This window comes from Columba livia, chromosome 1 (genome assembly GCF_036013475.1).
Source record: "Columba livia isolate bColLiv1 breed racing homer chromosome 1, bColLiv1.pat.W.v2, whole genome shotgun sequence".
Lineage (NCBI taxonomy): Eukaryota > Metazoa > Chordata > Aves > Columbiformes > Columbidae > Columba > Columba livia.
Window position 1 is genome coordinate 98,993,399 of NC_088602.1, and position 25,922 is coordinate 99,019,320.

The 25,922-nt window shown below is 37.5% G+C and overlaps 1 protein-coding gene across 10 annotated transcripts in view; it reads left to right on the forward strand.

The window, feature by feature from the left end:
- The window catches only part of CASK (calcium/calmodulin dependent serine protein kinase), a 210,326-nt gene that overhangs the window by 35,493 nt on the left and 148,911 nt on the right, over positions 1 to 25,922 (forward strand). For all 10 annotated transcript variants that reach the window (XM_065069882.1, XM_065069924.1, XM_065069896.1 and 7 more), the window contains exon 2: positions 17,227 to 17,339. In XM_065069882.1, the coding sequence (XP_064925954.1) occupies positions 17,227 to 17,339 (113 nt within the window). The remainder of the gene's footprint in view (positions 1 to 17,226; positions 17,340 to 25,922) is intronic.

A 25,922-nucleotide genomic window follows, 5' to 3' on the forward strand; every position in this document is an offset into this window, starting at 1 on the left:
GTCAAACCTACTGTAAAAGCAGAGATTTAGCATGCCCAGCATTTTATTATAGATAGCCCCTTCTGTGGTTGGCAGAACAGTTGTAGAAGGGAATTAGAGGACCCCGACAGCTATTAGTAGACTGCTGCTCCTACAGTCTGTCCAATGCATAACTTGCTTTTTTGTTGCTCTTGGGAAGGAAGGCTGCTGGAAAAGCAGCAATTCTTGAAAGGCTTCTGTTCAGATACAATGTGAATGTTTTTGTGCTTTATATTGAATTATGAAGACCATTTAACTTTATCATTAAGTCACAGTTGTAATGTTCAAACAATCTGGTGTGGCCTATGTTGATCTTAAAGTGAAAAGTAAAGTGCTCTGTGTAAGGCAAGCAGTCAGTTTAAAATTGAAAACAATGCATTTCCAGGAACTGTAGTTAATAACCTGTAGCTATTTATTTCTAGTTTTCACTTTTTTTAGTGTTTAGCTTTTATGGAGGACTTTTTTTTTATGTTATGAATATGTAGAATATATTGGAAAAACAATACACTGAAACTGAAGCTCTTGCTAATAGGAGGGGCCTCTGTTAGTAAAGCCAATTACGGAAGGAGCTTTTTCTAAAGATTTCTAGAGAACATGGTGGTTTTGAGTGCTGCAAGGTAACAGAAGAACTGTCATGGTTCTATCAAATTTCATGACCATGCAGAGGATAAGAATTTTAAGAGCTTGCTACAAAATTCTCCTGATATGAAGGTGGTCTGAACATATCCTAATCTGTTGCTGTATAGGCAGCTCTGTTTGTTTTCAAAGCTTTCAATGTAACTTTTGTAAGCAGTAGGAGAATAGAATGCTCTGAGAAAAGGAACATCATCCATTTGTATTTTCTCTTTGTTGGTAAATTTGTGTTATCCATATTTCTTTCTTAATGTACAGGAAAACACAGGAGCTTGCTTTTTCTCTGTTGGTATCACAGGACTGCTTAAATTCTAAATGAAGAACTCCATAAACTGCTGTTTTCTTCCCCCAAAGTGGTCTTACTTGCTCTCAGTAGAACAATTGGAAACTTAATTTAGGCAAATTATGATGGGGGTTTAAAAATGTTTGGAGTTTTCTAGAGAAACCAAAAAAGAAGAAATGGGGATTCTCCTATATCTTATTGGTAGGTGGAAAACTTCTATAGCTCTACATTTCACTCATGTCCTGTGAAGAACCAAGAGGTGAAGAAGCAATGTCCCCTGTGATTTTCTTCTGTAACTACTATCAAAGGTTTACCTCGGGAGAGGGAACATGAATACCAGATGTCATTCAATAACTGCAGTGTGCTTTTGTGAATATGTATGCATACCAACATGGAAGTAGAATTGATTTTCAAAGCCTTTAGCATGTCTTTTCTGGAAGAATTTCAGAAATGAGACTTCTACGGTACTCAGATAATTTTATTTATTTTTTTTTTTTAAATCTTGCCTATGCATTTAAATAACTATCAGCTGTTGAAAATAGTTTGTATTCTAAATGTATTCTGCTGTATCATTTCTGCTGTCTGTAGAGGAATATTTTTTTAACTTAAATTTGATGGCTTGTGTTCCTAGATAAAGATCTGATGTACAACATAAAAATATTGATTAAAGTATTTGTGTAGGATTGTCTTTTTTAAGGTTGTGATCTGAAGCTAAACCTTTTTCAATAGATAGGAAAGATGGGTAGGGGAACAGAAGAGATGGGACATAGCATTCTATCAAAATATCCAAATCTGCACTTGACTAAAATACAATAAATTAAGTTTTTATTATAAATTGTGAATATAGACTTTGCAAAACCGGAATGGGCTCCTTGTGTTGCTGTTTACCTTGCGATTTGTAGAAGTGGAGTTTTCTGTGTGCTAAAGACAGTTATTCTTGAGAATTACACAGTGGTAATTGCCAGGAGGAATGGTAAATTTCTGTAATGCACTGAGTTTACAGTTTTATTGGGATTTGTATTTTTTTAAACTTTCCTGAAGAAACAATAAAATTTCTACCTTTGTTCTATTTGTACTAATGTGCAGATCTTAGCTGGGGGATGAAAATGGTGCAGAACATAGGAGTGCTAATGGAAGAGGTTTTATCAGTTGACAAGCTGACAAAAGGTATCAAAGTCAATCCTGCTGAATTGTTTTTTTGCTGTTCTGTGAAGCTAAATCTTGAGGTGCTTCATGAACATAAGCACTTTTCTGACTCAGCAAACTGAGATCTCTGATGAATTTTGCTCAGCTATAACTTGTACAGGATGGTTTAAATTGTTGTTTGATCAGCAACTACATTGTTGATAAATGCTTCTGAATACTATCTAATTTATTATCAGGTTTTAAATTATTGCCTCGTTGACCCATTACATGAGCTGTTTTTGTGCTGGTGTGCTATAAAAATCAAAATATGTAACTTTAAGGCAGTGAAAATTTATACCTCAGTCATCTGCATTTTATGCAAGAGTGGACAGAACTTAAAACTTGTAATGATGCTTTTATCAGGCTTTTTTCAGAATGAAATAATTTTATCTAGTAACTTTGTTATGACCATGAGCTAGCTTGCATACTTGAGCTTTGAGGAATAAGAACTCCCGTAGAATGAAATATAGAAGAATGATGTGAGTTATTTAATGATGGCTCAGTAATATAGTCTCAGATGCACTTAATTTTCAGAGAAGAAAATTAGATTTCGAAAGAGTTTGTGAAAGATTTGACTTGAATGTATATTGGAATTGCTTTGGCATACCACATTTTAACTGCGTGTGTGTGTACATATGTGCAGGGGTGGAGGTTTGTGTGTTTGTATATGCATCATGTATATTTATGCCAATTTAATAATGCACTCATTCGACTACCTCAGCTGACACTATGGAAAGGCTAGGTCCAGCTTGGATATCTCCTTGAAATTGCTGTTATTTCAAGTGAGTTCTGAATATTATAGCAGTTTTGCCAGGCAGTTTGGTAAAGGAATTCCTTATGGTATGAAGGAATCACTTTTGTAAATATGTCACCACACATTCATTTTAATGTGAAACTTAGTTTAGTATTATCAGTCAATGAAGTTTCCCTCTGCAGGTGTATTGCTGGGCTTCTAATGAAGCCATAATTTGTTGTAAGAGTTTATCTTGGGATGCCACAGACACTGAAATAAGTTGGAAACTAAAATATACAGCTGAATTAGAAGCAAAGCTCTCATTCGAACAGTTATCTGAACAAGTAAATTTTGTGTCTAAAAGGCTGAATACAAAACAGGCTGATTAAAATTCCCTTTGAATTCTGGTATTGCAAGATGTCATAGCTACTTTCTGCCATCAGTTTTTGCTTTTGTTCTGTATTTACCTTCATTCTTTGATTTTTCTGTTTAGCCAGCTGTGCTAGTAAGCTACAAAAAGTATCTCTCCTGTTCTCATTTCTGTGCTAAAGTCTAGGGTTATTATACCACTTTTTGCCTTGCTCCTTCCTTTTAGGATCCTGAATTCCACCATTTCATGGTCCCGCAGCAAAGGCTGCCCCTGATCTTTATGAGTTCTTCCTTGTTAAGTGTGAGGTTTCAACAGACCAACCACCCTTCCTTGTTTCTTCAGCCACCTGTGTCAAGAATTTACCATCAATGTATCCCAGAAACCTCCTGTATTGCATGCACCCAGCTGCTTTGTCTCTCCAGCAGATCTCATGGTGTTTAAAGTCTACCATAGGGACCTGAGCCTACAAATATGAGGCTTCTTCCAGTTCTCTGAAAAAGACCTCATCTACTTCATGGAATTGAGCCTCCTGGAGAACATTTCAAAGCACATCAAAGGCAGGGAGGTGATTTGAGATAGCCAACATGGCTTTACCAAGGCCAAGTTGTGCCTGACTAATTTAGTGGCCTTTCATGATAGAGTGACTGCATCCATGGACAAGGGAAGTGCTACAGATGACATCTACCTAGAATTCTGTAAGGCCTTTGGTACAGACCATCACAACATTGTTGCCTTTAAATTGGAGAGATATGGTTTTGACAGAGGAACTGTTAGATGGATAAGGATGGCCACATACAAAGAGTTCTAGCCAATTGCTTTATGTGTAAGTGGAAAGGAGTAATAAGTGGTGTTCCCCGGTGGTCCATACTGGGACCAGTACTATTTAATATCTTCGTCAATGACATAGACAATAAGATTGAATACACCCTCTGCATGTTTGCAGATGTCACCAAGTTGAGTGGTGCAGTTAATTCGATACAGGGATGGGATGCCATCCAGACGGACCTTGACAGGCTTGAGTAGTGGCCTGTGCAAAACACAGGAACTACAAAGGCCAAGTGCAGCATCCTGCACCTGAGTAAGGGCGATCCCCAGTATCAGTACTCAATGGGAGATGAATGGATTGAGAGCAGCCCTGCAGAGGAGGGCTTAGGGATAACTGGTGGACGAAAAACTGGATGTGAGCCAGCAGTGTGCACTGGCAGCCTGGAAAAGAGATCATGTTCTAGACTGCATCAAAATAAGCATGACTAGTAGGTCAAGGGAGGTGATTCTCCCCCTCTACTCTGCTCTCATGAAGACCCCACCTGGAGTACTGAGTTAATCTCTGGGGTCCCCAGCACAAGAAACACATGGACCTGTTAATAGTGGGTCCAGAGGAGGGCCACGAAAATAGAGTGCTGGAACGCTTTTGCTAAGAAGAAAGGCTGAGAAGGTGGGGTTGTTCAGCCTGGAGAAGAGAGGGCTCCAGGGACACTTCCTTCTAGTCTTCCAGTATATAAAGACAGCATATGAGAAAGATGGAGGATTTTTACAAGGCTTGTAGTGACCCGAGAAGGGGCAGTGGTTTTCAGCTGAAAGAGGGTAGGTTTAGATTGGACACAAGGAAGAAATTCTTTACAGTGAGGTGAACAGGTTGCCTAGAGAAGTGGATACCATGTCACTAGAGGTGTTCAAGGTCAGGTTGGATGGGGCTTTGAGCCACCTGGTCTAGTGGAAGGTGTCCCTGCCCATGGGAGTAGGGTGGACTTAGATGGGCCCTTCCAACTCAAACCATTATATGATTCTGCATTTTCTTAACCAGGCAGTCTGTAGCAGACACCCACCACAGTGACTCCCATAGTGGTTGTATGCTAATCCTGACCCATAGTCTTTCACCTCATCAGACCCAAGGCAGACCTCTATACATAAAACTGCTCTCTTATGTAAAGAGCAACTCACTCTCCTTACTGTCCCAGCCCATCCTTTCTAAAGCCTTGTACTCATCCATTGCAGCACTCTGGTTGTGTGAGCCAGCCCACCATGTTTTTGTGAATCAAATGAGACTGTAGCCCCGCACCTGCTGAAAGACCTCTGACTCTTCATTTTAATTCCCCATGTGGCATGAATTATTCTATAGGCACTTCAGAAAGGTACCTCTAGTTTGTGGTGATTTCCCAGAAGAGGTATGAGAACAGTCCTGTGCTGTCCGTTAGGTGCTTCCATATTTATTCAGCTTGAAATCAGTCATTTTAAGGTCTCTGTGTGTATCATCCTGATGACTTTGATCCTCATTTCCCTTACCTGCCATTCCAGTGTAGAGTTCTCCTTTACCAGGATGACTGCTCTGTTGGCAAAAATGCTTTATGCCCTCCTTGGGCAGAACTTGTCCCTTCCTAATAGTCCTTCATCCTCAAAGAGAGGATTCTATACTCCAGAAAGCCAAATAAATCCTTGTTGCCAACTTCAGCTGCATAACCACTTGCCCAGTTAGTATGACTTAAAAACTGCTGGATAGGTGTTTGAAGGGAATAAATACCACCATAAGCTTTCATTACAGTTTTGGGGGTTCGTAGTTCCAGGAATAATTTGTTCCTTGGTCTTTTTAAAGAAGCAGTACTAAAAACCTTGTTCTTGTCCTTGTACTGGCGCATACTTCAGTACAACTGTATCTCGGAGCTGACTGGGAGCTTGATCCAGGCAACCTTTCCTTTTTTTTTTTTTTTTTGTAAAAAAAACGAAAACAAAAGCAAAAAAGTGGCTTTTAAGTAAAGGCTTTACGTTTGGTTTCAGGTTGTTAACAGTTCTATTAAATGTTCAGCAGTTACAAAAATAATGTGTTTTTTTCAATAAAGAAATTGTTAAATAATCACACAATACATTATGCTGTGCGTATTAATAATTGCCTTGTAGGTGATTATAGTTCATATAGGAATAATTGTTCTATAGTTAATAGGAGATATTTTCTATGATAGAGTCTTTCTAATGACAAGATCATGGTAAGGAGAGATCATTAAATTAGCACATTAAGAGAAGAGTTGAATTTAAAATTCATGACCAGTTGCTTTACAGGAAGCTGGTATCTCATGTTTAAATGCTTAGGGTATTTGCTACTTAAAAACAACAGTGGTTAATTCTCCTGCTATACTTACAGTAATATAACAATATACCTTCCAAATATTTAGTGAGCTGAATAGCCCTATTTTGTTTTAAATGTTCTTCTTGTAGCTCCATTAGCTTTTTCCAAGACATCTTCAAATGCTGAAGTTAGTAAGATGACATTTCTAAATAAAATACTAAAAAGTAACTGGTTTAAAGTTTAGAAAAAGGCTAAACTAGTGCAAATGGTATAGACTACTGTTTTTCTCATAGAGATATCTAAGCTGTTGAAATGCAATCTGTACTTTAAAAAAATGTAAAACAAAAACAACATAAACCACACTCTGAACAGTAGCTTATATGCATTAAATATATAAAAATACAAGGAACTGCTGTTCAGACACGTAACAGATCCAGATGGAAGAAACTAAATTTTTTAATCTTCTCTGTGTCAGAGTTTTCATTCCAGTACATTGTTGAAAGCTTCACTTGTCAAGAGGTCAGAATTCATTTGTCTCTGGAGAGACAATTCAACAACCTTCTATAAATATCATAACCTGCAACTTTTTTCCCCTGCTATTCAGCTCAATGTTCTTAATAAATCCCATAATCCTTCTGTAATTTAAAATGTTATGAATCACCCTGAAGGCTGATGATTTGAGTCATAAATTTGATTTCTGTAATATTGGAAGTCTTCAAATATCTTTGAAAGAAAACATCAAGTGTTTATGTTTTCCTTCACTTCGTACATGATCTTGATGACATCTTATGAAATTTAATACTCATTGGCATACTTTTGAGATACACAAGACAGACTATCTTTTCAGGATACCATTCTTTTTTCTGACACGTAAAGGTGTTTGGCAGTTCAGAGGCCAGTCTCCTGTAAGAAGTACAGGAAGCTGTCTGTCTGGATCAAGTGTCTTCAGATAATTTAGCTTTACAGATCTGTTCTGCAAAGGAGAACATTCTCACTTAGCAACTTGGTCTCTCTCTCTGACCTCAGTAACTTCTATTTATTGATTCCAGAGTCTTGTGAATTGGAATGCATGCAGAAATATCCTTGAGGTTATGATTTTAGATGACAGCTAAACTGACAGGTAAACTGAACTGAGATTTTGTATTTTTTTTTTTAAAGCAAAATTAAAATATTGAGCTCTACAGGAAGCTATTTTGATTGAACTGATTACCAGAATAAATTCCGTTTAGATTCAAGTATTTGTTTTGTGGTAGGTATATGTGATTTCTAGTATATGTGTGTTTTTTAAAAACATTACTTGCTTTGACCATTGCTGTCTTTCAAATTTGAGACTTAACTATTGTGTAGTGGTAACAAATCAATTGGGAGTTTTATTGTTCGTCAGATATGGGGAAGAGAGAGGCCCTCAAAGAATTTCTGAACCTTTTGCATATATTACAGTATAAAGTTGATACATTTTCAGTTTTGAGGAACTGTCGTATGTTATCACAGACATAATAGCAGTATTTAAATTAGGTTATTTCTGTTAAAAATATTAAGTTTCTTCTCTATTTCTGTGGTGGCTCATGCAAGTTAAGTGTGCCTTTCACGTTCATGCCATGAACATGTAGGAAACTTCTGATTTTTGTAAAATGGTGGTGTTCGAGCAGCTGAATTGGTGGTGGTGTATTCCAAGAAGACCATTTCTATCAGTCAGATCTGCTGGTGCTTCCCTCTCACTTCCCTCTTGTAGTTTGGGTTGGTGGTTTCTTTAAAATGAACAAAAAGATTACGATATGATAAATTTGAAGTATTCCATATTCAGCTAAAGAAGAAATTCAAAGGGAGCATTCAAAGAGGAAATACTGAAAAAAGTGAAGGTTTGTCGTTGGTCAGTTTTGGATTAGTTGCTTGTTGGGTTTTTTTAAAAGAACAAGCACTGTACAGGTTAACAAGGAGCTGTACAGGTTAAAAAATGCTTTTTTTTTAAAATGCAACAATTGAGGATAATTGCTGCAGAGGAGGATCTGGATGTCATCCAGAAAGGAAAAACAAACAAATAAGGACTTCCATAGTGGAGATTATGAACTTCTAAGTACAGGATCCACCACTTGAGAACAGAAAAACTAGTATCAGGCTTTGGGGTAGGTTAAGGCTGGTTGGTTGGAAACAGCTGAGGAGAAGAATGCAGCAATATTAGGTGAGTATATGTTGTGCATGTTGAGAAGGCAAGTTTTACCAGGCACAATATTTCCGTTATTAATGTTGTACAAACTTTTGGTAAGATCTCATCTGGAGTGCCACTCACAGTTCTGCTTGCTTTTGTTAAGAATTGAAACTGGAACAGATGCAGGGAAGAGATTCTGAATTGAGAGTGCCAGTTGTTAAAAAGTGTGTTTAGTTAGGCTTGGCAAAATCTGTGCGTGAGAGAGAGAAGTGGAAGTAGTATGTAAGCTCAGTTTTGTTGGCAAGAGTAATAGATAAGAAGTGGACATTAATAATTTTGAAGTGCGTGTTTAAAACAACCACAGTGCAGGAGGGAGAGATGATAGAGGGAGTGGTTAACGCATGCAAGTTCACCTTAGGGTGTAATCTCATGAAGGAATGTTTGGCAACAGTGGCATCTGACATTTTCCCATTCTTCTTTCTCATTTTGCTCTGTGTGCTATCAAAAGCAAGACAAACTATGCGCAGCAGAGCCATCTGTATGTGGATTTACCTAAGGCTTTTTCAGATTAGTTCCTTTGCTTCATTGCATGAGTGCACATATGCAGTATTATTGCAGGTGTCTGTAGGACTGCATGAAAAATCATTGTGCTCTGAGACTAGATTCACTTTTAGCAGCAATGCTGCTTTAAGCACCCTTTGTGTCCTAGCCATTCATTCCTGCCTTTGACTGTCTTGACATAGCTCTTTGCATAGCCATGCTTTAAGTTGAATCAAGGAACACCTCTGGATGAAAAGTAACACAGTAAAAAAAGGGACAAGTGGTTTGTGTGGGGTATTCAGATGGTTTTTATTTCTTTTTTTTGGTTTGGTTCAGTGTAACCATGCCAAAGCCATTTCAGAATGACACAATAGCTGGAAGTGTTGCTGGTTTGTCCACTACAGCTGCTGAAGAAATGCTTGTGAAGCCATAGCCTGAGATGGACATGAATGGGATAAAAAGGTTCTGTGAATGTGAAAAAAGTAATGATCATTGTCTCAAGCTGATGAGACTGAAGATACTATAAAATGTTTCTCTATTCTTTTGGAGGCAAAGCTATTATTTTTAATATGCTTCCTTTTATTCCTGTGGTTGAAGTGCTCTTTTAAACACATTTCTTCATTCTTTCTGCTTTTCTTTGAATGATTTCATCCCTAATGTAGTTTTATTTTTTTCTCTGATTTCCTGCACTGCCTCTTGATCTTGTGCACTAGGTCTTTCTTCACGAAGAAGAGAAAGGGGCAAAAGAGTTGGTCAAATATTAAAGGAATCTGTTAGGAGAATAGCGTCGGTTTTTCTGAACACTTTTGAACTGATGCTCTTGAGTCAGCTATTGTACTTTTCTGTGTTGTACTTTTCTGTGAATATGTAAAAATAAAATTCTGGGTGTTTTTATTCCATGCTTTTAATGCAGTATGTCCCTTGGGAATTTATCAGTGAACAAAGCTCTCCTTATAACCCCCTCTCCTATTCAAGAAGTAGGTTTCGTGCTTTGATTACCAGTCTCCACATGCCCTGAATCACTTCTTGGCATGAGATGTAGATGCTCACCTACCTTAAGTGAACCAGAAGGAGAGAGGAGACTCCTATTTGTCATCAGTTTCTTGAAATCTTTACAGGATTTTTCATCTCAGCTTAACAAACCAATTTTCATTCTTTCTCACTACAGTTACAAAACAGCATCAATTTCTGAGACCTTTTTAATTATTTATATCTCAGTTAAGAGGATGTCTCATAATTTACCTTTGTATGCTTGGCACATACATGCCTTAGAAATATTTTTGTTCCTTCTTTCATCCATCTGGAAACAGAACATATAATCAGTCACTTTCTTGAAGAGTGAGGCTACTAGCATAGCATTTTAGACCTAGGTACTAATGTACGAAAGTGAAAATAGTGTCCGATGTCTAATCTTGCAGCAAAAGCAAATTAGCAGTAAATCATTGGAAACAGATTATCAAGGAATAAATGAGCTAATAATGGAATCTGTAGAGCCAAGAGCTTAAGGAGGCTATTTAGGGAGTTACTTGAATTTGAGGTCTTGATCTTTCTCTTGCAAATGACCTTTAATGAGTTGAAATATGGGACTTAAAGGAAGCTCTGAGGACAGTCTCTTCAAAGAGCTGTTCTATGTCAATAGCCCTTGCTTCTGTTTAAAATAGTCATCATACTTTAGTGTCACACAAACATGAACTTGAAATGATGTACCATAATCTTCTGCATATATCATGTACTGCTTCTTGTGGAAGCATGCCACTTGGAAAGTTACCCAGCAGCTTATGTCTTATCTTGTTCCAAAAAAGCTTACAGGTGTTAACAAAGTACACTTACTGTGACTGTACCTGCTACAGCTGCAGCTTTCAGACAGACTCTATTAAGACCATGAAAACTTTTGGTACAATAATTATTGAAAGCAGGATTTGCTTGTATGTATACTGAGGTGAGTATTTGTAGATAGTTGGTTTGGGGGGTGAGGTACTTTCTACTGTTTTCTTAAAACAAAAAGGTAACATGGTAGTATTTTTTTGATAGCAACAAGTACATGTTCTGACATAACTTATTAAGCATGTCCCTTTGGAAGTATTCTCCAGCCTAAATTCTTCTATGAGTCTATGAATAAAATGGGAGAATTTACAAGGACAAGGTCAGTGTTAACTGATAATAATGGAGTTCTGAAAACAAAGGGTGTTGTAGTATATTTGAACATAAAAATATTTTCTCAATTGCTTGCATGTGATTAATGTTGTTTGTGACTGGTGGTGTAATTTTTATTTCATGGTAATAGAATAGAGAATCTAGGGGGCATCTTATTTCAGTGTTCTTCCTTTCCCATCCCCTCAATATCTCAGCCAGTCAGTGTAAAAGTTTTTTACAAACTACAGATACAGCAAAGACATTTTTACATATCAGCATCTTTTTATAGCATATGTGTGCCTAAAGGATTTGGTAGATAGATACTTCATACATTAAAATGTAGAATGACTGATGAATTAATTCATGCTTTTTTGCTTGATAAGAAGAGAAATGAGGCCAAAAAGTTACAGTTTCTGTTGAAAGAAGTTACAGATCAGTTAAGGATAGCTTATCCATCTTGCAGGTTGGAGCTAGGAAAAGCAGGATAGCAGAAGAGATCTCTTTCTGCCAGTGTTTTCTATTTACAGTGACAAAAGCATGGACACAAGCTTTTGAATTATATGAGAAAATCTTAAAGTTGAAAGTAAATATTTTTAAGTATGTTGTGTAAATTCTAAGCATATCCTAAGATTTTATTGGAGAATGTTTCCCTTTTATGAGAATGGGAGTGGCCACTCCTGTAGTTTCCTGTGGAAGGAAAGAAACAGTTAAGAAAAAGAAATGGCAAAAAGCCTGAAACCTCCTCATGTCTGCTCTCTCTTTTTCTCTAGGGTAGCTCTGCCAGTGTTTTGGTGCTGAACGTAATTGTGTGATTATATTTTCAATTTTAGTTTCCATTTTTTCCCTCTCTGTGTCAGGTTAGGGTTTGAGGAGGGATGAAAAATTGGATTCTAATGTGCAGTAAGGGGAACACTGCTGGAAGGGGCAGTAAGTTGGAAGGAGGACCATGCCTGGGTTTCTGCTCCACACTAGCAGTACCTGCTTTGAGCTGGAGTTCTTTCTGATAGGAGAAAGACAGAGCTGAGTGATAAGGTCATTCTGGGTGTCTAATTAGCTCTGTATTGGTATGACTATGCTTTATCTAGCATGTTTCCCAACCGTCACCCCCTGCCAGGTATTTCTATGTTGAATAACCATAGTTTAAGTTACTCTTTTTTTGTTTGTTTGTTTGTTTGTTTGTTTTTTGACAAGTGTTTTCCCTGAAGTTTTTATTCTTATGTATAAAAGCTTGGTTGAGACTTTAAAATGGACAGTAGTTGAATATTTTTAAGCTGTAACAATAATATAGTGTAAGTTATGTTTTATCACTTAGCCGGTATTTTATAAATAGAAAGGGTGAGTGTCATGAGGATGGATCCAGACTCTTCTTGGTGACAACCAACGGTAGGACAAGGGATAATGGGTTCAAACTGGAACACAAGAGGTTCCACTTAAATTTGAGAAGAAACTTTTTCTCAGTAAGGGCAACAGAACACTGGAACAGGCTGCCCAGGGGGGTTGTGGAGTCTCCTTCTCTAGAGACATTCATAACCTGCCTGGACACATTCCTGTGTAACCTCATCTAGGTGTTCCTGCTCCAGCAGGGGGATTGGACTAGATGATCTTTCGAGATCCCTTCCAATCCCTAACATTCCATGATTCTGTGAAATTCTTTACATGCTTTTAAAAATGCCCATAATTTCAAAATATTTTCTTGACTTTAGTTTCACTGTTTTTAAATGACCTGTTTCCAACACTACCACCTTACTCAGTAGCCTTTCTCCAGTTACTTAATTACAAAATTGTTAGAAAATAAAATCTACATTGTACTCATATTGTGTAAGCACTATGACTGAGTACTTTCAAAGGTGTTTAAGTGTTTCGAAGGAAGACTTGTGAGTTGTGTGAGTGTTTTTGTTGTTGTTGTGTTGGTTTTGCTGCTATTGTTTTTTTCCCTACCTTAGAACCACAGCTTTGGTACTTTATATTCTTGATTGTGTTCAATTAATATTAGAAAGTATGTATTCATATTGGGCTGGGATCCAGGGAACTGCTGTCTTGTGCTTTGTTGTTTGTGTGTTTTATTGTAAAGCTGAGTTAAAACATAGACTTGGTTTTGAAGATGTGAACTGTTGTATACCTGTGATAGAAGCGCTGCTGCTTGAGAAGTCAGTTTTGTGACTTGTACTGGAATATATGATTTTCTAAAGAAGTATTAGATCTTCAACCCAAGTGTTCTTCTGTGCCACACTCATGATAATGCAGTATTTAAAATTTTCCTTTGAGAATAAAACAAAAAATGTCTACACAACATTGCTATTAATGGCTTTTTAAATATGAATGCCCTCTAATCCAGTGTCCCAGTTCATAGAGAGGTTTGATTGCTGTTTTAAGCTGCAGATCCATGTGCAAATGAGCTGATATAGTGACTAACTGCAGGTTTAATTCATCCTGGAAATATGTAATTTTCAAAAGAGGTTCACGTCAATCAAAGGGAAAATTAAAGAACTGGTATATGTTATAAATGGCATAAATGAGTAAAGAGGGAAAGAGATCTATCTCTTTAAAATGTGGTTGTAATTTTCTTTTTTCCTAACAATTTTCATCAATTTGGGTACAGGTGTTTTGTAAGTGTTAACCACATTAACACAAAGCTGTGTTGTCTGCTGCTTAGATAAGCAAATGCATAGCCTTTAAATGAAAACCAACCAAAATATCTGTGTATATGAGTATTTGCTCATGTGATTTTATCTGTATACATTTATAGTATCTTAATGCAAAAAAATGACCTAATCCGTTTTAGGAAACATTGATCTTCCATTTAAAATGTTGAATAAAGTTAACTTTAAGACCTATATTGCGTGTTTCAAGTTCTTAATAAGTTAAGTCATGTTAAATAAGGCAAAGGAATCTAAGGCCTTTTACTTCTAGATGGAACTGCATTTTTAAAGTAGAACTCTGTTCATTGAAAGAGGTGTTTTTCAGTATTGTTGGTTTTACTGGGGAAGTGTTCAATCTGTGTTTCTTTTATTTTTTTTTTTATTTTTTTTTTTTAACTTATATTAATGAAACTGAATTTGAGAGCCAAACTGCATTGTTTTTTGTTCCTCAAAAAACTGTGAATCACTTGGGAGAGATGTTGAGCAAATTCTTGGTGATCTGATACATAAATGACTTAAAACATCAAGTTTGGGGGCTTTGAAGCATAGGGGTTCAGAAGGTGTCTTTTTAGTATCTGTGAGCAGGAGCTCCATTCCCACAAGTGAGTTCAGTTCATTGAGAGCATGTGAAGGGAGCAGGTTGAAAGTACTGGTTGCAAGTATTTCTGCTTGTAAGGAATCAACAAAGTGTATTGTAATCATAAACAGTTCTCATTCTCATGATAAAAAGGCTTTGGTCTCAAATTTTTAGGATTTTGTTCTACTTTAAGTTTTGTACTCCTGAAGGGGAGAGTAATTAATAATTTATTTTCTTCAAGTCTGTGTCTAGGTGATATAAAATTAGCTGTTCTGTGTTAGACAGTAAAGCTCATCACCAGAAAATAGTTTCACTGAGGTTAGGGTTACATCAGGACCTGTCCTGCTTACTCAAAAGTCTGGAAGCATGAAAAGACCTGGTTATGAGGCACCTCTTCAGCATTCCCATCCACTTTTCTTATGGCCTACGTGTAATCAATAACCTCCTTAGTAATGTACGATATTAATTTGATTTACATCTGCAGTAGACAGCAAAAATCAGTATGCACCCCAGCTTCAGTTTAAGAAAATACATTTTGCTTTTTGATATATGTTGCAGGTGTGACTCAAAGTATTGCAAGTGTTAGAATGTGCTGCTTCTGCCAGTGCTGAGAAATCAGCTGTCCTTACTGCTTACTATTTGAATGATTCTCCTACTTTGAGCTAGTGTCATCTGTTGTATGCATGCTAGCTGCAATAAAAGATTTTGAAAGCTGAAGCCAAAGATTTGAGTATCTCAGCCAGTATGTCTGTTAAGGGTAGCACAGAGGGAAATGAAGTACAAAACACATTACATCATAATTTTAGTTTCAGTGTTACAAGATTAAATCTTAGTATGCAACTTAACTCAGTTCCTCTGTTTTAATAAATAAATAAGTAGCCTGATATATCTACAACGGTTTTGATGATCCGTATCTGGAGTTGCAGTTGTTCCTTCTCCTGTCTGCATCACCTCTTTATTTTAAATCTGTATAATTTGAGCTGCAGATTTAGTAAAATGAGCTATAGAAATTGTCACCCAGTGAGGATGCGATATATGTTTTCACAGTGGCAGACACAACTGTTGAATAGCTCCTCGTCTCATTTGAGAGACTAGGTGTTGTAGTCCTTCTGACTGGGAAGAGTATGATTCTGGTGCTGAGACTGAGGGTGGCCTGAAAGACTTTTGTTACTTCCAAATAAAGTTTGAAGTTACTGTGTTAAGAAGCATGGATTTCTGTTTCCTGACTCAAATTAGAAAAATATCACTGTGGGCTATCTTAACTTTATTTGTAAAATTGCTGTGTCTCATTGCAGCTATGAGGAAAAAGTCAAAAAGCTAACTGCAACCATAACTTGTTTAAAATTTATTTTCTGTTACTTGGCACATGGAAGCTATAGTGTCTGCTTAATTGATGAGGGTACCTCTCATGAATGTTTTAAAATTACCTAAAAAATCAAAAATTCGAGTCTTTATCGAGCAGCTGTTGTCATGGCATATATTCATCCAATGTATTGTCATAACTGTCTGTGGCTTGAATACGAGAGAGGTAGTTTTGAAAAAGTTGGAAATCTGAGGTGTGTAAACAGCTAAATCTTCAGGTTACATTTTAAAATATTTTGATATTTAGCTGAAACTCTAGATTGGTGTTATTGTTTAAGAGAATGAGTTCATTGTGGGTATCATCAAATTCTTGTCTTCTGTGCTCTACAGCTCCTTGGATTTACTTAAGAGTCTTTGGCATTCCTCATTCTAAGTTGAGAAGGCTCTGTTAAAGCAGTAGCTAAGTTTCAATATGGCCATAAAAGTTCAGACTGTACAGATGTCTCTTATACCCTCTCTGTTCCAGAACAGAATAAAATGCTGAACTTTTTGTCCCCGACTTAATATGCAGGGAGCAAATCACTCAAGTCACAGGGTTCTAAGATGTTAATACATAATGGAAAGAAAAAAGTAAGTGATGGTTCGGAGAGAGAAAGGTTGAGGTGAACTTAAGGTTGATCCCTCTTGGAGCTGCAGTTTGTGTACTTCTCTTTGATTTATGATTCCTCCCTATATCTCTCCTTGGCCACTTGGATGAAAGATTCCGTGTTGTAAGTCAAGGCACCAAGAACGTAAAAATCTATGAAAAGAAGCTTCCAAAAATGTATATTGATGGTTATGCTTTTTAAAAGCTTGCCTTTGTTCTAACTTGGATTTTGGCACACGGAATTTCTGTTTTGAGAATAACTACTTTTTTTATTAGTTGAGTGCAATAGTAAGGTCTGTCTGACTTAGTTTTAATATATTCTTTTAACTGTAACTTTTGTGGGGGTTCTTTAAATGACATAGATGAGAGAAAATTATAAGCTTTTGTGGAATTTTTAAGTATCATAATGGAGGTTGTTTGTATCATGTGATATCAAATAAGGTCAAAATAAACCTAGTTTGTGTAAATCAAGCAAATAAAACCAAACAGCATGACTTAACAATTCTGTGACTCTTACATTGTTTTGAAGGAATATCCTTTGAGTTGTTTCAAGGAGTAAATTCTAAACTCCAGCTTAAAACTGAAAGCAAGAATGTGTTTCTCACCTCTTTCCTCCCAACCCTATTTGCATTATGCATCAAAATAAAGTCCACTTAGATTTTAATAATAATGTTAGCACATTACACAAGATTTCTAAGAGTATATAGATTTTCTAGGATGGCAGGGTAAGATCCTATGTCTTTAATACAGGAAAATAAGAAACTCATTTGATGTTCTTTACACTAGTCAGTAGGGGAAATTTTCTATTTTACATTTAATGGGCAGCAAGGGTGAGAAGTACAAGCTTCTGTGTAAATACTAGAATGTTGGGTTCTAAACTTTGTTTAGAAATAGTGGAATTGTACTCAGTGCATAAAATAGAATGGGTTGTTTATTGCTATTTTCTGTGTATGTGTGTTTCAGGGGTCCTTTCAGCGTTGTGCGGCGATGTATCAACAGGGAAACAGGGCAACAGTTTGCTGTAAAGATTGTCGATGTAGCAAAATTCACTTCAAGTCCTGGATTAAGCACAGAAGGTAAGAAAGAACGATTAAGCAAATTCTAAGCAGACAGATTTTTTTTTGATTTGTCAATGTTTTCTGTGTTTACTTTGTAAGAATCTTTCTGGTTTATATTTTATAGAATTTTTAAAGCAAGGTCTAACATGTCAAATTCAATTTGATTTAACTTAGTGCATAAATTCCTGACCTCTAGTAGTTCCTATGGCTATTCAGTTGTGATAATAAATATTAGAAAAATAGTAGGTCTAGAGTAACTATTAAGCCATTGCTATTTCTGTTTGCATATTTCTTGAAGAATGTGAATTTCTTTAAGAAAAAATAATTATTAATCATAAAAGCATACAAAGGAAGTAAGAACATATCAGTCTTGTTTTTACTAGTTTAGATTTAGCAAATAAGTTGTTATAAAAAGGGTGAAAGCTTATGATTGAAGTGTGCAAAATTGTATTAAAAACATATACCTTTTTCACATAGTCAGGATTTTAAAACAGTAGTGCAGAACTGCTACAGTGTAAAGAAAAGGCTGTTACTCTTGCCATTTCTTGTTGTAGGGTAAAACAATATGTCTTTTCTAAGTTGAATGTGGAACTCAAGTGTGCACATAGTGCTTCGTTCACACTGTGTGAAAAAGAGCATGGTAACTGAATATGATCACTGTGTATTCCATGATTCCATGTCCAGTATACTTTTGCTTGAGATCGTATTCTTACGTACAGTAATTTTTTTGGGGGATTCCATTTGTGCTTAGGAACTCAAATTCAGCAGCAGAATAAGGTCAATGACTTTTGTTGGTAGTTCTAACGAACAGTATCTTAAGCCTTAATGGCTAGTTTGATTTACAAGGTAAATCTGAGGTCTTGCTGCAAACTTCACCAAAAATTTCCATTTAAATCTCATAATGCCCTGGCTGGTTTCTTTTTCCTAGCCCTTCAACAAAACGTAAGAGGTGCTTTCCATAATATTCAGCTTGTGTATAGCCACGTTATGGTTCTGGCAGGTTATACCAGAAGAAATTCTGAGCTAGTTTTTTTTTTTGCTAAAATGATCTTGTATCTTTTAAAGAAGTTCTCTATGTATTCTAGCCTTATTCTGAGCCTCGTCTTAACTGCTGATGCTCGGACACATCTCTGCCTTTAGTGGAGTATTGCTTTCCTCACTCCATGACAGTAAAATTCAAACTTTGTGGGCCATGAATGCATTGCTGAAAGGGAGAAATAGTTGACAAAAGAGAAAGGGACTCATCAGGAGGAAAAGAGAAGCCAATAGTAATAATAGATTCACTGAAAAATTGAAGGATAGGTATTGGTGGTTTGCATTTGCCACCTGGGTCTAAAAAAAGGCTTGGGAGTATACTAAGAAATTTTGGAGTGGTTTTGGGGTTTTTGTTCCACTTGTGTTATATTCATATAGTTAGAATTCAAGCTGGCAGGTCATTGACTTAGCAGATCATGAATACTTTCTGAGTTTAGTGGTTTGATTTTTTGGTTTTTTGGTTTGTTTTTTTTTTTTGTGTGTGTTTGGTTGTGGATTATTGTTGAATTTTTTTGGTTTTGGTTGGGAGCAAGTCCTTTAGCTCTAGATAAGAATCTGAGTTTGTTTTTCACAAGTCTTTCCATATTGTGTACTTTTTCTGTCTATATATATATAACCCTATCCAGGTTCTTTTTTTTTTTTTAATATTTTCCTTTTCTTATTTTTTTTTTAAATTTGTTGTGCTTTTTTCTAAAACAACATTCCTTAACCACATTGGTGAGGAGCCCTGATGGTAGTACTTGCGTAAAACAGATATTAGATAACTTATGCGGGAGAAGGCTGTACTTGTAAATTGTGTTAAAGTGTACGCTAGGATGGAATGGTAAGATTAATCCTTAGGAACATTTTTTTACCTCAAAGTTTTGCCATCTGCAAGACTGTTTTGGTCTTGAAGGTTATCTCTGCATAACTTTCCATCTCCAGCCTTTCTTTCAGGCAGAAGAGTGGGAGAACAGGACATTCTACATGCCAAGGAGCTGATGACAATTCCTTCCCTTAATTTCACATTCATGTAGAGTGCTGAGGTTTAATTTAAACCCTTTTTGATACAATGTTTCGATTTTTAAAAAGCATTACTTTAAAGTATTTTTCATACAATGTTTCAGTTTCTTTAACTTGTGAGGACTTTGCTATGGATACCTTTTAAAAGAAAGACTTTTCCCTAGTCTGGACAATTCATTCACAAATAAAAAAATACACTGTCTTATGTTAATGGTATCTGCCTTATCGCAGTAACAGAAACAATTAAGCTTTGAAAAATTGATACTTCTCTAGGCTAATCTGTGTTTATCAATTGGTACTGTCATGAGCATTTGTGGTATGTGATGAAGCCACTAGCTTGCAAGACAAACTTTTACCTAGTATAGCATTACTTCACATAAGGCTACTCAGTACATGTGATGTGTAGACACAGACATCTCCAGTGATTTTTGTGCATTTATGTATCTCTGCAGTGGTTTGATAATGGGGAAAAAAAATGAATGCTGTGTAACGATGCCTGACAGCCAACGAATTTAATTTAGGCTGAATTCTATTGAATTGAAGTGTTAGTATTCATGGTCTTGCAATACTGTGTGTCATCAATCTCTGTAGTGTTGTAATTCAACCATATTAATGAAGTATATTCACACTTTGTCACTGTTCAAGTGGCTGCAGGATCTACTGGATTAATGTTGGCTGTTTTACATGATGACAGATGCTACTACAGTTTGCTGTTTTCATATCACAAAGATACAAAAAATTCAAAATAGACATAAGAAAATGCAAAACTTGAATATTTTTAGATATAAAAGATACTGTTTTGCACAGTTCAATTTAGAGGTTTCATGTGGAAGAGTACTTGTTGCTTTCAGAAGCTAGTTTACTCCTTGGGGTCTAATAAAAATAGCAGTGTAAATAAACTTATTTTCAAATATCGCTTTAGTTGCTGTATTAAGAACTTTTGGTATAGAAAAGTGTAAGAAGCATGTTGCTTGTTTCTGAATTTGTTACAGCTCACACCATAGTTACATTTTACTGACTGTTTCTTCTGCTGCTGTCTTCAAATTCTGTGCACTTTCTTTTTCTTTCATTTTTCTCTGCATGGCCTGCATGTCTTGCTTTTAGTTAGCTGTTCTAACATCAAATATCTGTAAGTGCAAACACTATTTCTCAGGAAGAGAATGGTGATTGATTCTTTACTACTTAGTAAAAGCCAATATACATTATTTGTGTGCCTTTTCTTAATGTCAGATTGCTCTCTTGTAACATGCAGAGTGTTTTTAAAGCAATTTAAAGGGCAGTTCCCTGTGCTCACAGTGCATGTCTCTTTGAACTTGTTTTTCAAGATTTAATTATTGTATATTAGATTCAGTTATCTGTAATTCATTTTGGTATAAATGTCCTCACAAAGAAAGTGATTACCATTACTTCCACAACCTTCTAATATGCTAGACTTCATTTGTTAGGCTGTTACATGCAGGGCAGGCTTGTATGCGTGCCAGCCACTGTGAAGCTGAATAGATGAACTGATAAGAAAAGATTCAGGTTTCCTTTAGATCTCCAACTGGTTCTTCTGGAAGCAAACTGTGAAGACAGTCTCTGCAAAATGTTTTGGATATGACAAAGGGCAAAATTGTAGCCAAGAAATAAGTGTTTTGATTATAGTTCTTGAACTACTTCTAGCAGTGAGAGGGCCAATATAACCATTTGTGGTGTTTGTTTGTTTGTTTGTTTTTTTCCGACAAAGGGCCTACAAGTCTTTTTCCTGACATATTTTCAGGATGTGAGGCATTTTCTTACAGTTGAGACCTTACTCTTGTTCTGCTTATTTCCTTAAGTAGTTTACCTAGTTCTGTTTCTTTCAATTCTTTTATCTAGACTTGCATTTTTAAAATCACCTTGTCAGTGTAGTTCATTTGAAAGACTTTGTTTAATTCTGAGTAAAGATGCACGACGGAGTGTCTTAACCATTTGATACTGGAAGGCTGTGGTGAATCACAAGTTATTTTTTGAAAAACTATCTGTTTGTAAGATTCTGCACCTCCCTCCCTGCTTTTTCAAGGGTTTAATAAAAATAATAATAATAATAATTAAAAAAGCAGTGTTGAGCTCAAGTCTTTGAAAAAAAATATTTCAAATCCGTTTGTCAATAAATTTCATTATACTATTTCATATATAGACGAAGAAAGAGTGATTCTTTGATTTGGAAACACCAACTTATCTAGAATTTCTGATACTTGTCAGTTTTGTATTGTACCATATTTCACAGATCAAGGGAAGTTACCCTTCTTTGTGGCATTATTGGGCCCACGCCTGAGCTTCTGTGTCCAGTTGGGACTTCACAATTTAAGGGATGCCAAAGGAAAGGTCCCAGCAAAGGACTATCAAGATGGTCAGGACCCTACAGCACATGATGGGTGAGAAGAGGTTTAAGGAGCTGGGTTTGTCTAGTCTGGTGAAGAGAAGGCTGAGAGGCTGATATGAGTCTACAACTACTTGAAGACAAAAAAACTACAACAGTGACAGCTATTACAACAAAGGTTAATGCCCAGAAATTGTTGCTAAGAAGGTTCAAGTTGAACATGAGGAAAAACTTGTCCACTGGTAGGTTAGTGCAGCAGGTGCGGGTAGCCCAGAGAAGCTATAGGACCTCTGTCCCTGGAGGGTTTCAAGACTTTGCTAGATGAAGGCACAGCTTTCCTTATCTAATATGAGCAGTAGCTTCACTTTGGGTTGAGGTTGGATCAAATGACCATTAGAAGTAATTTCCCACCATCATTTCTGTGATTTAGTGAAAATATGAGGAAGGCACCATTACAGGTTGTCTTTTGTTGAAGGTAGAAAATATGAGGATATTTCAAAGAATGAAAGGCTGCATCAGCTTGACTTTGCATTTTGTTTTATTGTTATTTTAACCCTATGAGAAATCTTATTCAAAGTATTCAGTGCTACTAGTGCTGTAAACATATTACACAGGAGCTTTCTTGCAAATTTATTGAGTGTGTGTCTCTGTGTTAAAGACATTGAGGCATCTGTTTATAGACTGCAAAAAGTGCATGTTATTAGTGACACCTCTGTTAATAAGAAAATGCCTGCATATGAAGTTTTGAAGCAAAGGTGCTTAAAATATTGGTAGCTGCCTGTCATGCAGTTTATGTTGCTGGTCTTTTAAAGACCGCTATCGTTTCTGTGTATGTTGTACAAACAAAAAGGCAGTTTGGGGTAAAAAGGTAGGAAGCATTTGAATTGACCATGGAAATTACTATGGTAACACTAAAGTATAAAAAGAATGCTGGGGGGTGAGGGGAAGGTGTCAAGGTCATGATGAAAGGGATCAGTACTAGAGTTTGTGCCCATCAACAGGACTTGAAGAATGATGCTTAAAACCACTTTTGGTGTTTGTAATTTCAAGAGTCTACCTTTTTGGTTGTCACGGAGGCACCCCAAGGTTAGTTTAAGGGACAACAGAGTCCAAAACAACTTTTATTAAACCGGTGAGAAACAGGGTTTTAGCACTCCAAAAGTGACTTAAATACAGGTTCAGATATCAGTTGAGGAAAATTATTAAGAGGCAGCAACTAATAATTCAGGCAGTCCACAGAGTGCATACGCATGGCGTCACCAAAAACAATGCCGGAGCCGCCCCGAGTCTGGGAAGAGTACACACTTGCCTGAACACGGTGCGGGATTATTTTTAAAGAGATACACGTACTCGTATTGAGTACGGAAAGTGTACACTCCTGATTCTGCGAGGGTAAATTTATAATACACTTGCAGTCCTGCGAGGGTTAATTTACTTACACATGCAAATGTGCACGGAATATTACACGTGCTTATGTGGAAGCACAGGAGGAAAATACACTCACAATTGTGCGAGGAAATAATTTATACATGTGCTTGTATTGAGCATGCGAAGTTACATGTGCAAATGTGCACGGAAAGTTGCACATGCTTATGTGGGAGCATGGGAGGAAAATACACCCACGATTATGTGAGGATTAATTTTACACGTGCTCATATTGAGTACGGAAAGTACGCGTGCATACGTGCATGGAAAGTAGATGCACTCGCAGTCCTGCGAGTGTTAGTTTTACTCACACCCGTGGCGGCACAGCAAGCGGAGTCTCCGTCCCGGGGGGTGCTCTCAGCGGCAGCATCTCACTTGTGCTCCGAGAGACCTGCGGCAATGGGCGGAGTCTCGATGAGAATCCTGTTTTTTTATAGGCTGATCAGATCTGACTGCAGGCATTCCAGAAGCTTCTCTGCACCCCCACACTGGCTGTGGGTGCCCCTGAAGCCTCCAAACATCCCCCACACTGGCCGCAGGCACCCAGCAGCTCCCTAGCTCCTCGGCACTCCCTTCTCCTGATGGCCCTGGCCAGGGTGCTCTGAGGCCAAACAAAAGAAGCTGTTAGCCTCAAGTAGCAGAGAGAGAGGGAGATGTGTCTAGTCCTTCCATGACGAAGGGGGGAGGGGGAGAGAGGGGAGTTTGCATCCTGCCACACCTGTGAATGTGTAATTCCTAGTTTAGTTCTTCTACTTCTTGAACACATGGATAGAACTGTTCCTGTTTTGGTACAGGAAATGTTACCCAAACCTTTCTGATGGGGTGGGTTGTTTGTTTTAACCTAATGAAAGGTTTGAGTTGTTTTGGGTTTTGTTGTTGTTGTTTTGGGGTTTTTTTGGTTTTGTTTGGGTTTTTGTTTGTTTGTTTGTTTGTTTCTGGAGAAGACATGGACTGGTTTGGTTTCAAACTCAGTTGAGCCAGTTTGTGTGTATGAATTTTAAAAATGTCTAACTTTTATAGTTTTGCCATAGCTTTCATAAACAAAGTGTCATTAGAATTAAACACTTCTGTGCAGAAACATAAGAGATGGGAACAAGCTTTTTACTCCAGAAGGCATTTCTATAAGTGTTGAAGCATGCTCACCATATAATAGATCCAGTGGATCACAGCAATGCATGAAAACATAGCAAGAGTTTATTTTTCAGAAGTCCTTTTTTCTTGGTACTGGAAGACTATTCACTGCAGAAGTGGTGACATGTGGTGGTTTTGGTTGGAAATGCAGAATTCAGTCTCATGCAACATTCCACATAATTTTTTAAAAGTATAAAATACAAGGTTATATTTTAGGGGCCTCCTTTTGGTGCTGTTTCTAGCATGTGTCCAGATACAGGCATCTGGGAGTGGGATACTATGTGTCACTGATTAAATCATCATTGTTTTGACCTCTTTTGGGAGTCTTGCATGTAAATTTGATTGGTCCATGGAAGAAGTATGAAGTTCTATAAGGATATGCAACCTTTCATCCAGATCATAAGCAAAGGACATCCCAGGTGATACAGCAGCTAATCCTGGAAACCATTTCCTGGCACATGAAGGACAAGCAAGTCATCAGAAGTAGTCAGCATCGATTCACAAAGGGGAAGGCATGGATGACCTACTTGACAAACTTCCAAGATGAAACGACTGGCCTGGTAGATGAAGGAGAGCAAGGGATTTTGTCTAACTAGGCTTCAGGAAGGCCTTTGACACTGTCTCTCATAAGATCCTCATAGAGAAGCTGATAAGAGTATGGATTGGTTGAGTAGGCAATGAGGTGGACTGAAAATCGTCTGAACAGCTGGGCCCAGAGAGTGCTCATCAGTAGCTAGGAGGCTGGTAACTACCATTGCATCCCAGGGGTCAATACTGGGTCAAATCCTCTTCCACATCTTCATTAATGATCTAGATGATGGGGCAAAGTGCCTCTTAAGCCAGTTTACAGGTGACACAAAACTGGGAGGAGTGGCTGCTGTACCAGAGGGACCTTGACTGACTGGATAAATGGGCTGACAGGAACCACATGAAGTTCAACAACGTGATGTGGGGAGGAACAACCCCATGCACCAGTATGTGCTGCGTCTGACCAACTGGAAAGCATCTTTGAGGAAAAGGCCTTGTGGTGGTCCTCGTGGACACCAAGTTGAACATGAGCCAGAAATGTGCCCAAGTTGCAAAAAATGCCAACAGCATCCTGGGCTGCCTTAGAAGGAGTGTTGCCAGGAGATGGAGGGAGGTGATCCTTTCCCTCTACTCAGCTCTGTTGAGGCCACACCTGGAGTGCTGGGTCCAGTTCTGGGCTCCCCAATGCAAGAGACACATGAATATACTGGAGAAAGTCCAGCAAAGGGCTGTAACTGAGATAATGAAGGAAGTAGAGCATCCGTCCTGTGAGGAAAAGCTGAGAGAGCTGAGACTGTTCATCCGGAGATGAGAAAGCTCAGGAAAGATCTCATCAATATGGACAAATACCTGAAGGGAGAGAGCAAAGAGGACAGAGCCATGCTTTTCTCAGCCGTGCCCAGTAACAGGACCAGAGGCAATGGGCACAATCTCAAACACAGGAAGCTCTGTCTGAATACTATTTACTGTGAGGGTTATGGAGCCCTGGCACAGATTGCCCAGGGAGGTTATGGAGTTTCCATTCTTGGGGTTATTCAAAAGCCATCAGGACAGGATCCTGGGCAATTGCAACTAGGTGGCCCTGCTTGAGCAGGGGAGTTGGACTAAGTGACCTCCAGAGGTCCCCTTCAACCACAACC